This window comes from Artibeus jamaicensis, unplaced genomic scaffold, assembly GCF_021234435.1.
Source record: "Artibeus jamaicensis isolate MK-2021 breed Jamaican fruit bat unplaced genomic scaffold, CSHL_Jam_final contig_759, whole genome shotgun sequence".
In the NCBI taxonomy this organism is placed as follows: domain Eukaryota; kingdom Metazoa; phylum Chordata; class Mammalia; order Chiroptera; family Phyllostomidae; genus Artibeus; species Artibeus jamaicensis.
This window is the reverse complement of record NW_026521953.1, coordinates 768,678-781,701: the sequence shown is the minus strand read 5'-3', so window position 1 is coordinate 781,701 and position 13,024 is coordinate 768,678. Positions and strand designations below refer to the sequence as shown.

The 13,024-nt window shown below is 55.2% G+C and overlaps 2 protein-coding genes across 10 annotated transcripts in view; one reads left to right on the top strand and one right to left on the bottom strand.

The window, feature by feature from the left end:
* Window positions 1–530: 530 nt before the first annotated feature.
* LOC119059782 (NADH-cytochrome b5 reductase 2) lies at window positions 531–8,443 on the top strand. Of its 2 annotated transcripts, XM_037159600.2 has the most exons (9): window positions 531–608; window positions 1,165–1,308; window positions 1,551–1,623; window positions 3,924–4,030; window positions 4,281–4,410; window positions 4,966–5,049; window positions 5,793–5,878; window positions 7,062–7,161; window positions 8,059–8,443. In XM_037159600.2, exons 1-9 carry the CDS (start codon window positions 558–560, stop codon window positions 8,229–8,231), a joined length of 948 nt encoding a protein of 315 aa, XP_037015495.2. In that variant the 5' UTR covers window positions 531–557; the 3' UTR covers window positions 8,232–8,443. The 2 variants fall into 2 exon arrangements, with proteins under 2 accessions (XP_037015495.2, XP_053528223.1); XM_053672248.1 differs by lacking the exon at window positions 5,793–5,878 and having other exon boundaries at window positions 7,066–7,161.
* A 225-nt stretch (window positions 8,444–8,668) lies between these two features.
* The window catches only part of PPFIBP2 (PPFIA binding protein 2), a 134,007-nt gene continuing 129,651 nt past the window's right edge, over window positions 8,669–13,024 (bottom strand). For 4 of the 8 annotated variants that reach the window (XM_053672241.1, XM_053672240.1, XM_053672246.1 and 1 more), the window contains one exon: window positions 8,669–11,817. In XM_053672241.1, coding sequence (XP_053528216.1) covers window positions 11,746–11,817 — 72 coding nt within the window. In that variant the 3' untranslated portion in view covers window positions 8,669–11,745. The remainder of the gene's footprint in view (window positions 11,818–13,024) is intronic. The other 4 variants (XM_053672242.1, XM_053672245.1, XM_053672244.1 and 1 more) reach the window with 2 other exon arrangements.

Here is a 13,024-nt window from a genome sequence, read left to right as displayed (position 1 = left end):
TTCCGACGCTGGCCCCTCGGGACGGGGGTGGGGGTGGGGGTCGGGGTCACCGCAGAGGGGGCCCGCCGCGCGCTGCCTCCGGTCCGGGCGCGCGTTTTCCGGCCGAGCCCCACTCCCCGGCCTCGGGCCCCTACCTGTCAGCGCGGCGCTGCCGTCGGTCCGGCGGAGCTGCGGTCGGCGCCCCGAGTCAGAGGGCCCGCGGGTTGGGAGCGGCGCACCGGCCCGCCGGGCAGCCCGCGTCAACATGTTCTGCGTCTCACTGCGGGTGGGCTCCCGGGGCAGAGGCCGACGTCGCGGAGGCGGGTGGGAGCCGCGGAAAGTCCGACGGGGCCCCCGGAGTCGGAAGGGTGGGCGGGAGTGGGCGGGGACGCGGCGTCAGGCGCGGGAGGACGGCGCGGGTCCGGAGCGGAGGGGAAGGGGCGCGGGCTGAGCGGGGGGCACGCCGCGCAGGACCCCGTGCGGGCGGGCGGGGCGTGGCACGTGCGGGGCGGGGCCACAGGGCGCAGGGCGGGAAAGGAGGGCGGGCGGGCGCCGTGGAGTCCGGCGCAGCCGGCCAGATGCGGGGCGGAGTTGGAGGCAGGTGCGGAGGCTGGCGCGGCCGCGGACAGGTGAGTGCTCGGGCCCCTGTAACACCTTGGAGGTGGTGTGTTCCCAGGCGCGAAGGTAATAGAGCACCCCCAGGTCGTGAGTACTCTCCCTGCCCTAACACCCAGCCTAAACTGGAGGCTGGGAGTGGTGGCCCCTCTAGTTCTGTCTTAGGACACTGGACCTTCATTCCAAATTGTGTGTTAGAAGCAATGTCATCATTCGTTCCACCTCAAGGAGGGGACTCCCAGGGCTTGCCACCCTTGGCTCTAGCCAGGATGGAGGCAGATGGGCAGAAGGACCTGGTGACATTAGAACTCCCAGGTCATCCACTTAGCCTGGTTCAGGAAGCCTGAAATAACCCTCCTTGTCTGACCTGCAGCTGACCCATTCCTACTGGGTCTCCCAAACACTCAGCCTGCTTTCTCTTTTAGTACCTTTCCTTATCCCAGTTTCTTTCAGGCACAGCCCAGCTTTTGTGCCTTGGTTGTGGAGGAGGTTCCTCTGTGCCTGAGAACTGTCCTGCCCAGGGCTGGCAGGCCAGCCCAGAGGTGACCTGCCCACATTGTGTCTGGCTAGGACCCGTCCCTGCTCCTTGCCATCTCCGTCATTGGGGTTACAATACTTCTCCTCGCCCTGAAGAACATGAACTCAAGGAGGAGACATCTTATCACCTTACAGAACCCTGAAATGAAGTACCCACTGCCCTTGATCGAGAAAGAGGTAATGAGTCAAACCACACTGTCAGCAGGTGAAAGAGGAGGCCAAGAGTGGTGGGGAAGGTGCTGGCTGGGAGGGCAGGGTGGTGGGACAGGTATTCACAGCCTCCAGTTTGCTCCCCACAGCCTTTGTGTGTGCATACACGCCGGGAGAGCCCCACAGGGAGCTCCTTTCCCGGGCATCTGAGCTGCCCAGCAAGGCTTCTAGGAAGCTGACAGAACCTGCCTTGTTTTCTGTTTTATTAGCAAGTCAGCCACAACACCAGGAGGTTCCGCTTTGGACTGCCCTCACCAGACCATGTTTTAGGGCTTCCTGTAGGTGAGTGGTGTTTGATTTCATTACCAGGACTGGGTGAGGAAACCTAGAAATTCAACTGGGGTGTACAAGTTGCCCTGCTACTTTGCCTGAGACGCATGGGCTCAGAGTGTTTGGGAGATGGGCTTGAGGAGAGTCCATTGCTTTCTGTTAGATTTGGGCTGACACAGAAGTGACCTTGCAATGAGCATTGAAAAGGAGTGAGTCTAGAGTCAAAAGCTCTTAAGATTGTATGGTAGGCACCTTGCTAGGCAACCTTAAGCAAGTCCCTCAACCCCACCGAGCCCAACTATGAAATAGGATTTCCCAGGCCTGCCTGCCTCTTGGTGCATTGTGATGATAAAGTGACTGATAGATGTCAAAATTCAGAAACTGCAAAGTGCTGTCCGTGCACATGGGAAGGATGAGAGACCTTGATGTTCCCCTACAGTCAGAAGGGAAGCCCAGGATGTGTGGAGAGGCAGGAGGGAGTCAGCCCCCCACCCCTGACTTCCACATGGATTCTCAGCAGGGGCCTCAGACCCATTCAAGGAGGCACCCATTGTAAATACCAGCCATTGCAGTCCTAGAGTTCCAAGTCACCCCAACTTTAGTCTTTACCACCACCAGACAGCTGAATTAGTCTCACTGAGGTGGAAAACCTCTGCCAGGTGCACAGCCTAAAAATCCAGAACTCTGTACACACTGCAAGTGCCTGGTGGAGAGCCTCGTTCATGGCCTGTGTACATGGGACAAAACCTTGACCTCACTTCCAGCAAGTGTTAACATGATCCCTTAGGCAGCCAGCCTGGCTCCTCAGCCCCTTTGCTGTGTCCTGTCTCCTTCTTCATCCATGACAGCTCAGTGTTGGCCTGCCTTCTAGCCCCCTGCCTGACCTGTTGGCAAGAGGGCTAAAAGAATTAAAAAAACTTTGAGAAATAATGTATCTTAGAATCTGCCATGGCTCACTCTCTCTCTCCTCATCCCTGGTGTAGGCAGTGCAAAGTTAGTGGGACAAGGTGATTTAGGAGCTTCTGGGAGAGTCTGCTGTGAGCCCTGAGAGACTGGTGATGCTTCCCACCTCGGCTGAACTGAAACTGGGTAGAGACGGGGCCTGCAGGATCAGCCTGGGCAGCCCCATTTTCTCTGGGGATGCTACCAGACCAGGCCCAGGCTGGCTGCAACTGAAAGAGCCTATTTAAGGTTTCCAGTTTCAGAGTAGTTCTCAGAAGGAAGCTGCCTCAGGCTTTTATTGCTGGGTGTCCCTGGTTCCCAGCCAGGCCATAGTCAGAGTCTTTGAGCCTGTCCTTTCTTAACCCCAAGAGTTTGTGCCTCAGGCCTCCTCAAAGACTTTGGTTCATGTTCCTGAAGCTACTAGAAGGACTGACCCTTCCAGAGTTCCATCTCTTCTTTTCTTCCTTCCCTCCCCTCTCTGTCTCTCTCCAGGTTTCCACTTCTGGCTCCTGTGTGTACAGTTTCTACTCCCTCACACGCTCTGGCACAGAGCTTCCTCTTGCCTCTCTCAGCGTCTCTTTACTGCAGCCTCTGCCCTCACGACTAATTGCCTTAGTCACTGAAGTCTCCCGTGGTAGATCCAGCAGAAGTCAGAACAGCCCAGTGCACCATGTGGCACTGGGATGCAGTTATGACCCATAGGTTTCTGGCCACAGCTGGTCCAGTCATCTCTGCCCTGGACGGTCAGAATTCCATGGTTCAAAACGTCACTGCTGCCTCTTAGCAGAGCCATGACACAGGAAGACACAGTGTTCTCTCTAGAACTCCTGGTCTGCGGGCGTCCAGATCCTGGAGTCCTACACACCTGTGAGCTCTGGGGTTCTCTGTGCCAGGCAGCAGGCTACAGATGAGGGGGCCATCACTCACTTACTGACTCCGATGCATCCGGTTAAGGAAGAAATGACTTTGTGAAGGCAACATATTTTGCTTGAAAAGGGAGCTCCCCCTGTCATTTTTAATAGTTAGCCTCCAACACTGAGCTCTTCCCACTCCACAGGGTACTTTGACACAGTAAGCCCTGACAGCATTTTCCTGTACGTGAGGCTCACAAGGACACTGGGATGGAGGTGGGGCAGGCGTAGCACCCCCATTGGCCCAGAGAGATGAAGTGACTTGCCCAGGGTTGCACGGAGTGACAAGGACAGGCTTAAGATTCAGACATCTGAGTCTGGGCTCCTTCTCTGTGTGGCCCTCCTCCCGTGTACCTGCCGCACTATGCACCCCCCTCCCTGAAGCTCAGTTCTTTGGGGGAGTCCTGAGTCCTACTTGGGCCAGCCATGCTGACTCGACATTTGATGCCTTTCCTGTAGGTAACTATGTCCATCTCTTGGCCAACATTGATGGTATTCTGGTGACCAGGGCATACACACCCGTGTCCAGTGATGATGATCAAGGCTTTGTGGACTTAATTATAAAGGTGAATGATGCCCCCCTTGTCCAGCTGTCTCACCCTCACAAGCCTATTAAGAATGGTGGGGTGGAGAAGGGACACGTGCCCCGGCCATGGCATTTAGCAGTGCAGCTGCTGACCTGGTGAAATCTTCAGGGGTAGCTTAGAACAACTGTGAGTGCAGAGGATTTTCTACGCATGGTTTCTAATGGCAGAGCTTTGTGTGGTTGTGGCCTAAGGTCTGAGGCTGCGAAAGCCACGCTGCCTTATTTTTCAGATCTACTTCAAAAATGTACACCCTAATTATCCAGACGGAGGGAAGATGACACAGTACTTGGACAACATGAAAATCGGGGACACCATTCTTTTCCGAGGGCCAACTGGGCGCCTGTTCTATCACGGGCCAGGTACTGGGGGTTCATACTGGGCCTCCTGTCGGGAGGAAGAAGATCTCCTGCAGTGGTTCCATTGTTCTAGAAAACTCCTCAGATGTGAGGCACGTGGTCTTGCCCTGAAAGTTGCCACACATTTATTCACATACTCATTTCACAAGATCGTTACACCACTGAGGTAGGGGCGTGACTTGGTGTTTCATCATCACCTGATTCATAACATGTAACCCACTAGTGCTGAAAATGGACGTATGGAGTCCGGCTCCTTCCCTCACTCACACGTTCATCCCTCGCTCGCTGCCGTGGGCGGCAGTGCTCTGTGAGGCTCCCTAGTCCCTTCGGCATGACCACCCTCCTCCTGCAGAAGGAAAGATCTGGTGATCTCCGCAGATCTTTTATTTGCACCAGGGCTGGCCGAGGAGGTCACCCTGGCTGGCTCCTCTGGCTTAAAATGGCGCAGCCACTTCTTTAGGCAGACCGGCCTCCTGGACGTCCTGAGGAAAGTCAGTGACCTTTTGCAGGCTCTCAGGCAGGAACTCCAGGAGTCAGACGTGTCCTCTGTGCTTTCAGGGAAGTTTTCAGTCAAGGAGTACAAAACAAGTAAGCCTGAAGGAAAACTGGCCAGTCACCTGGGGATGATCGCTGGGGGCACAGGTAAGTGGCTTCTGGGGGCTTCATCCAGAGGTGAGCCCTCCCTCAGGCCTCTCTGACTTTGGAGTTGCTTTGTCCTACAAGGGGTGATGTTTGAGAGAGTCACTAGCCTGGCTGTTTTACATGGAATGCAGGGTCAATGGCAGGCCTTGAAACTGACCCTGTGTGCACTGCTCCCCTTCCCCAACACGGCGGCTGCCCAGGAGCCCTGGAGCCTCTAGAGTCAGGCTGGGGACATGGAAGCGGCTGGGGGCAGGCTGCACAGGCCCACATGTGGTCCCCCAAGGACTTCTGGATCCAGCCGAAGCCTGACTCCCATCTTTTGAAAATGAATGCCTGAAAGAAGAAAACAAACACGCAGGGAGACCTACAGCTTGCCAGGCACCATAATAAGCACCTTTAAAACTATCACATTCACTTGCCATTAATTCTGTTTTACAAGTGAGGACCCTGAAGAGCTCAGACTGGCGCTTGAGTCACCCCCATCAGGGAGTTAGTGAGGGCGCTGGGAGTGAAACCCAGTTCCCAAACCAGAGCTAGTGCTCCTTCCATCTTGCCATCTGAAAGTGAGAAAGGGCTTTTCATTTGTTGTTGCATTAGAAGGGAAAACCAAAATGAAGGGCTGTCCCCCGCTTTTGGTTTGGGGGGACAGACGTGAGAAAAGTAGAGCTAGGGTCAAGCTGCTGCAGAGCAGGGGGACCGGGCCTCGAGAGCGAGACCCGGCCTGCCCACATACTGTGTTCCAGGGATCACGCCCATGCTGCAGCTCATTCGCCACATCACCAAGAACCCCCAAGACAGGACCAGGATATCCCTCATCTTTGCCAACCAGGTCGGTTCCGCTGAGTCAGCCCTGAGCTCGCAGGGGTGGGGCGGGTGGAATGTTGGCTGAGCTGGGCTCTGCATTCACTCCTCCCCCGACCCGCTCCCTGAGCTCAGGCCGCCCGCGTGCCTGTGGCTGTGGGAGGGCTGGTGAGAAGCTGAGTCGGGCCTGTTGTGCCTTCTTTTTTGTTTTGTTAACTTTTCTGTCTCCCCAGTCAACCCGAAGCGCCATGCTTTCCTTCCTTCCTTTCTTAACACACGGTTCTGCCCATCTGAGTACAACATCATAGCAGCCCTCCAAAATGTGAATTTTCCAAAATGTGAATTTCGGAAAATACAGAACTATATAAATATTTTACTTATTTTTGTCCTTTTTCTCTACACACTATGTACTTACAATTACATACATATAGATGTGGGGTTTTTTAGTTAACATTACCATACAGGCATTTTCTTTTTATTAAAACTATGAATATGTCTGTCAGAGTCTGTATCAAGTTGCACCATAATTTACAAAATCTTCTACATTTGGATTGTTTTTGGTTATAAATGACAGTAGTGAATAATTGTGCCTAGACTTGATCATTGCAGATTATTTTCTTGAACAGAATCCCAGATGTGGAATTATCAGGACAAGGGTTATAAAAAGAGTTTTAAGACCCAGGTCTTCTGCGCAGCATCACTGAGCCTGTGGCAGGGTTCCTTCAGCTCTGGCTGCCTTTTCCCTGAATGAGGCCCCAGCCTCTGTTTCTCTCCTTTAGCTCGCCAGTGCTGAGTTATTTTACCTATATATAAGTATATATTTATAAATATTTACACACACACACATATTTAGTGCCTTAGCCCCTTGCACTCCCTGCAGAAGATCCTGGGCCCACACTAAGCTTGTGTCAGTTGGGTTTGCTGTGCATGGTGTCAGTGTGGATGTTGGAGGTGGGGCTGGAACCTCTGAGTGAAGCCACCTCACTGCTGCAGAGCCATGGCCTTCCAGCAGAGGGCAGTCACCCAGCTCCTCCACTCACGTTAGTTGCACAGGAGTGCAGGCAGAGCTCTCATCTGCCCCAGGAGTGTGCGGGCAGCACTCAAACGAGAGTAGAGGTAGCTTGGCCAGGAATGTGCCAACCTGTGAGCTCAGCCTGGGGAATAAGCAGGAAGTCTCTGGAGGGCCTTTGCTCATGCCGCTTTTTTTCTAGACAGAGGAAGACATCTTGATGAGAAAGGAGCTTGAAGAAGTTGCCAAAACTCACCCAGATCAGTTCGACCTGTGGTACACCCTGGACAGGCCTCCTGTTGGTACGGACCCCATTATCCCCACCATGGGTCAGTGCCAACCCTGACCCACCTCAGGGACTAGTCCCTGGGTGGGTGGGTTGGTTGGTTTGTAGGACTGAGCTTGAGGGTTGAGGACTTGGGCTCTGTCTCCCCATGGGAAAGATAGGAATTTGAAGGAGAGAGGATCGGGGATGACCTGCTCATAAAGGCGGTCAGAGGCAGGTATCCGATATCTCAGTGGCGCTCCACATTGCACTGCATGTCATGAGGGACACTGAGGCACTGGGCCACCCTGAACACCCTGCCCCCCCCCCTGCATTCCACACAGCATCCCACAGAGGCATCACATACACTCCATCCAATATGGCCACTGACCCCTCACCACTCACCTCACCCGGACAGCAGTCCTCACATGCTGAGCCGCAGTCAGCACCCACCCACAGCTGTGCACACCACACACTCTACAAGGCCGCCACACCCTTCAGGCTGCTTGTCCCATGCTGCACGAAACTGTGTCCACCTTGTCATACAGCTCACTGTCCAGCAGAGGGCGTCCCTCCACGGAGCCAGTCCACAAACCTCGACACACTGCCCTGCAGGGCTCAGGCTGGCCGCTTGATTCACACCACTCCCGGCACAGCGCACCTCACTGTCCTGCACCCCATCCTCGCCAGTGCTCACTGCGGGCAGACTCCAGCCAGGAGCCCCACACCCTGGGGCCTGGGGTAAAAACTGAACAGAGCTGCCTGGCTGCGCCCAGTGCTCTACTTTGCAGCTTTCTGCAGAGAACAGTAGTACAAACTTCTCAGTCTTCGCAGCTTCTCCTCCCTCTCCCTGGTTTTAGGAAGGGAGAGCAAGAGGCCTGGGGTCCGGGACTTGCCCTGGCACCTCCACAGCTTTTTTTCTGCTTAATCTCAGGCTGGAAGTATAGCTCAGGCTTCATTACTGCCGACATGATCCAGGAGCACCTCCCTGCTCCTGAGAAGTCCACGCTCATCCTGGTGTGTGGCCCGCCACCCCTGGTCCAGACCGCCGCTCACCCTAACCTGGAGAAACTGGGGTATACCAAGGACATGATTTTCACCTACTAACACCTTCTTTGCTCTTAGCAAACTTCCCCAATCCCTTACCTCTGTTTCAGAGAGAGTAGCATTGCCTCGTTCCAAAGGGCCTCCTCACATCTCCTTGGGCGTGTTGGTGCTCTCTTCAAGGTGGTCCTAAGAAGGGTTTATGGGGCTGGGGGCAAAATGACTTCTGGGGTCTTTTTGCTTGGGGAGGCCTGAAGGAACTCCATTTTAGTATCTTTCCCCATGGCCTAGTGAAATAAACTTCAGTGCAAAGTGGATAACCCATGAGGTGTGGCTCTGTGGGGGGACCCACTAGGCACCTGGAAGGCCTTGGCCTGCCCTACATGTGGATTGGCTTGTGTGTGTCGATGGGAGGTCAAAACTGGCGAAAGTGCCAGGGCAGAACTGACCTCACGCCCCTGCCCCCCCCCCCAGTGCTTTGTTTTTAAGCTCAGTTCTACTAGAAGGTTCAGCCCCCCCTGTGAGCTCTCTTCCTTCTACTGTGGGAGACCCCGAAACAGCAGTGGTGTTCAGAACACACGCATCAGGGCAGCAGGTGAATCAGCAGGGTGGGTGAGCCCCGGGAATCCCGGACTCCCTGCACTTTGCACAACAGATGGAGGTAAGAGGAGGTCTTTTTGCTAGCATCTTCTAAATGCCAGGCCCTATTTTGGAGTGGTAGGGTAGGGGTGGGTACACATAGAAGCTACCAAACTTGCAAGTAAATTTAGGTTCCAGAAGCTACTTCTTAAATCTTTCATGTCACAAGTGACCTCTCTTGCCATCTGCTGCTCACAGCCAGGAGGACGTGCTCCTGCTCTCGGTCACCTGAGAGGGGGCAGCAACCCTTCTGCACTTAATTATGTATAATCCTCATAACAAGCCATACAGTCTGTGGAGATTCTGTTCTAGTTCTAGAGGAGGAGGAAACTGAGCCTCAGAGACAAAGTTATTGTCCCCAGGTCATTCAGCCAGCAGGTGGCAGAGCTGGGCTGCAAACCTGGGTCTGTTTAGTTCCAAGTCACTCCTTCCCTTTTCACAAAAACTAGCGTAGCAGCAGCCTTGCTAAACCTTGGTGTCGCTGGATTTCTTATTCAGCACATCCAGGGTAAGGGACAGGGAGGAGGGCCCTCTAGAGAACAGGGTGGCCCCCCCCCAGGGCTGGTGGGAGTGGGGTGCTCGGAGGCAGCCCATCTCTACACTTGCATGTGTTCGGCGCATCCTTCCGGAATCCTCTACCCAGAGAAAGGTTCTCTGCTGGGCTCCGCGTGATGAGTAAGGTCCTGCCCTCGGATATTTTTCTTAAACAAATATCAGTGTGCTCATCTCCTGCTTTAAACCTCTTGTTTAAACCACTGGTCCCCTCCTGGCCACCCTGGGTCTCCAGGGTACATTCCAGGGCCCTGGTCTCTAAGGCCTTTCCTGGTCTGGCTCCAGGTCATGGCATCAGATTTGCCTTCCCTGGGCCTCCCACTCTGAGCCCACTCCCGGCGTCAGCTGTTCTCAGGCAGAGGAGATCTTGCCATGCCCCCATCCCGGGGAATATCTGGCCGAGTCTGGAGTCATTCTGGGTTGTCACTGCTAAAGAAGAGGTGCTTTTGGCGTCCAGAGGGAGAGACCCGGGCTCCTGCCGGACGTCCCGCAGCACGTGGGACAAGCCCCCGGCAACTACGGGGTGGAGTCTGGGAAACTCCGTTCTCCTCACAGCGGCTTCCTGGGATGTGCTGAGATCTTTCAAGACCACCTGGCACGCCTTTCCCCTCTGGCATGGTTGGGGAACCTGCTTCATCTTTCAAAATTCAAATATCACCTCTGCCTTGGATCCTTTTTGCCCCCTGCCCACCCAGTCCAGTCCTCCAGGAAAAATGACAACTTGCTGTTTGAGGCTATAGAGACTTCTACGGGAACATCTGTGACATTTGGAACACTCTTATCCCAAACAGATCTGAGTCCCCAGCAGACCATCAGCGCCCTTAGGCAAGCACCTCTGTGGTCATGCCTTACCCCCAGCCCTCCTTGGTCTGGCACGGATGGTACTAACCTGACGTAGGAAGGAGTGGGTGGAGGGGAACTGAGCAGCATGGATCTCCTGAGCCAGGCGAGCCCCAGGAGCCCACCCACAGCACGTGCTTGGTGAGTTGTGTTGAGGGTGGGTGTGGCATGGGAGAAAGATGACACATTACTTCAAGGTGAGCTAGTGCCTGCTCGGACTCAAGGGACACAGGGACCTCCAACGGAAATGCCGGTGCAGGCTTCCTGGAAGAGGCTGCGTCCTCCCGGGCTCGGTAGGCAGCATTCGGCCCTGTGAGCAGGACTAGGGGAAAAGTACATCCCGCGGGGAGGGAAAGACCCTCGTGCAGGCTCCAGCAGGGCTTCCCGAAGGCTGAAGATTCAAAAGGCCTGGGTGCTTGCTGATGAAGGCTTTGAACTCTGATCGGTGGCCAATTCTGGAACCAAGGAGTTCTTAGCCAGAACGGTTATACGAGTAAAACAGTGCTTTGGGAAGGTCACTCGGGCTGGGGTAGAGAAAGTCTGGAGGGAACCAACTGGAAAGGTAAGGGGCCAAGCAGGAGACCAGCTGTGAAAATCAGGAGGAGAGACGGGACCTGAGCCAGAGCCATCACAGGAGGAGAAGGTAGGGGAGCCAGTCACTCAGGGGCAAGGTGGGCTGGCAGGCATGTTAGGGGCACAGGCATCTCTCCTCAGGTAGGAGACACCTGAGGTTTACAGGCTTCTCTGGAAGATGGAAAGTTGTTGCAGAAACATGGATTTGAGATTCCCAAGGGCCTTCCACTGGGGGGAGCTGTTTGATCAGGCAATTGTGTCTGAGGCTGACAGGGAAGGGCTGGAGGCTGTGCTGGTCAGCTAGGGCAAGGGCGGGGTGAGGGCAGGGGTTGGGGCCAGGCCCGTGAGTCTGTGTGAGTCGGAGACGTCTCTGCTAGAGGCTGGGAGGCCCAGCAGCACAGAGAACCTGAGACACGCTTGCTCTGCACACCGAGGGTAGACTGAGGGCAGCCAGGGCTGGGGAGGGAGTCTCATTGCTCCTTTCCTGTTCTCATCCCAAATACCCTCATGTGGACCAGATCCCCGAGTGGGAACACATGCTTCTGTCTGGAAGCAGCCCAGAGAGGGGGCTCCTATTATCACTTCACCCAGCTCAGTCTCTACAGAATATTCAGAACTTTTTTTCCAGCAGAGCTTTTATGAACTCACAGACCTTCCCCTTTGGTGTAAGAACCTCCCAGCTGTCACCAGGAGCAGCATGAGCCATTGAGTCTGAGCTGACATCTCGCTGCCCTCGTGCACAAGTGGTCTGCAGTCAGGTATAAAAGTACAAAAGGTATAAAAGCTGTGGTGAGGAGCACAGCTCAGCTGAAAACACAGGGGCGCTGGGGCCACCTCCCGGACATCAGCACACACGTCCGAGGTGCCCCGCCTGCCTCAGTCTGGGCTGCGAAGTGGCAGTGTGCCAGCTCCCCAGTGAAGCAGAGCTCGGGGCCCCCACACGTGCCTCTCTGGGCGCTCAGCCATGAAGAAGTCATCTCCAGTCCTCAGAGTTGGGAGCAGCCAGGCTAGAGTCGTTCAGCATCTGGTCCTGGCTCAGCATGGTCTGAAAGGACACAGCCGAAGGCGCAGTTGAACAGGGCCTGGGTCAAGGCCACCCTGCAGCAGCTCCACGGGAAGCAGCAGGCACTGAGTGTGGTCCCATCTGATACCAGCACCCTGTGAGTTCGTGGTGTCCCAGGGATTCTGCGTGTTGGGTCAGCGTAGACAGCACTCTCAAGGTAATAAATTGCTCACACCTTAGAGGCAAAGCTGCCATTTCAAGGCCACCAGAAATCTATTAGAGGTGATAAGGGCAGAGCTGCGTGGATTCATTTATGCGCGTGAGCCAAGAAAAAAATGGAATAAAAATGATCCCACTTGGATTCCGGGAGATGCCCTCCTCCCGCTATGTCCTTGAATACAGCCTTCTCAACGTGTCTCAATAGATGGGCAAAGGACGGTGACAGTGGCCTCAGCCGGACAGATGCTGCAGCCAGTGGGCTTAATGATGCAGTAGATCGGAAACTAATGGGCCCTGGAAAGCACGGGGCTGCAAAACTGTGAACTCTCCCTGTGGCTGGCCTTTTCCTGCCAGCTCTAGTCTGCCCATGAACCTCACAAGGAGGGTATCTTTAGCCCTGCTTCACAGATGACTAAGCTGGGGCTCGGAGAGAGAATGACTTGCCCAAGGTCCCAGAGCAGGGGCTTGAACCAGGCTGGCCTGGCTCCTGGGCTTTCCCTCTCCCCGAGACCATGCTGCCTCCACCTGGCACAGTTTGTGCCCATCAGGCACACCCGGATGTGCTCACATGACTTGATATCCTTGATGTCACAGGCATGACAGGAAATATGTGCATCTCATAGGCGTAGAGGGCAGAAGAGGGTCCACCAGGCCAGGGGGAAGGCCTGGGCCCCAGGCCGACTAGGCAGGTGACCCAGAGCTGAGCATCTCGGTTTCCTCCAGCTCTGAGACTGGGAGGAAGACCTGAGGCCTAGCGCACGTGAGCTGGTTTTTGCTCACGGTCCATAACCGTTCCCGGTGCCCTGGACAGCTCAAGGCCCAGCAGCAGGCCAGTGGAGAAGGCGTCTGTACCACTTACGGCCTCGGGGCTGGCTCAGGCTCGGGCCCCAGCACCCACCACCATTTTCTGTCCTCTCCTAGCAGAGGTGTTGATGACACAGGCTCTGCAGTAGGGACAGGGCTGTCCCAGGCCTTGTACACCACCTCACCAAACTCACGGGGCCTCCCAGCACCTGCGGTGGAGAGAGGG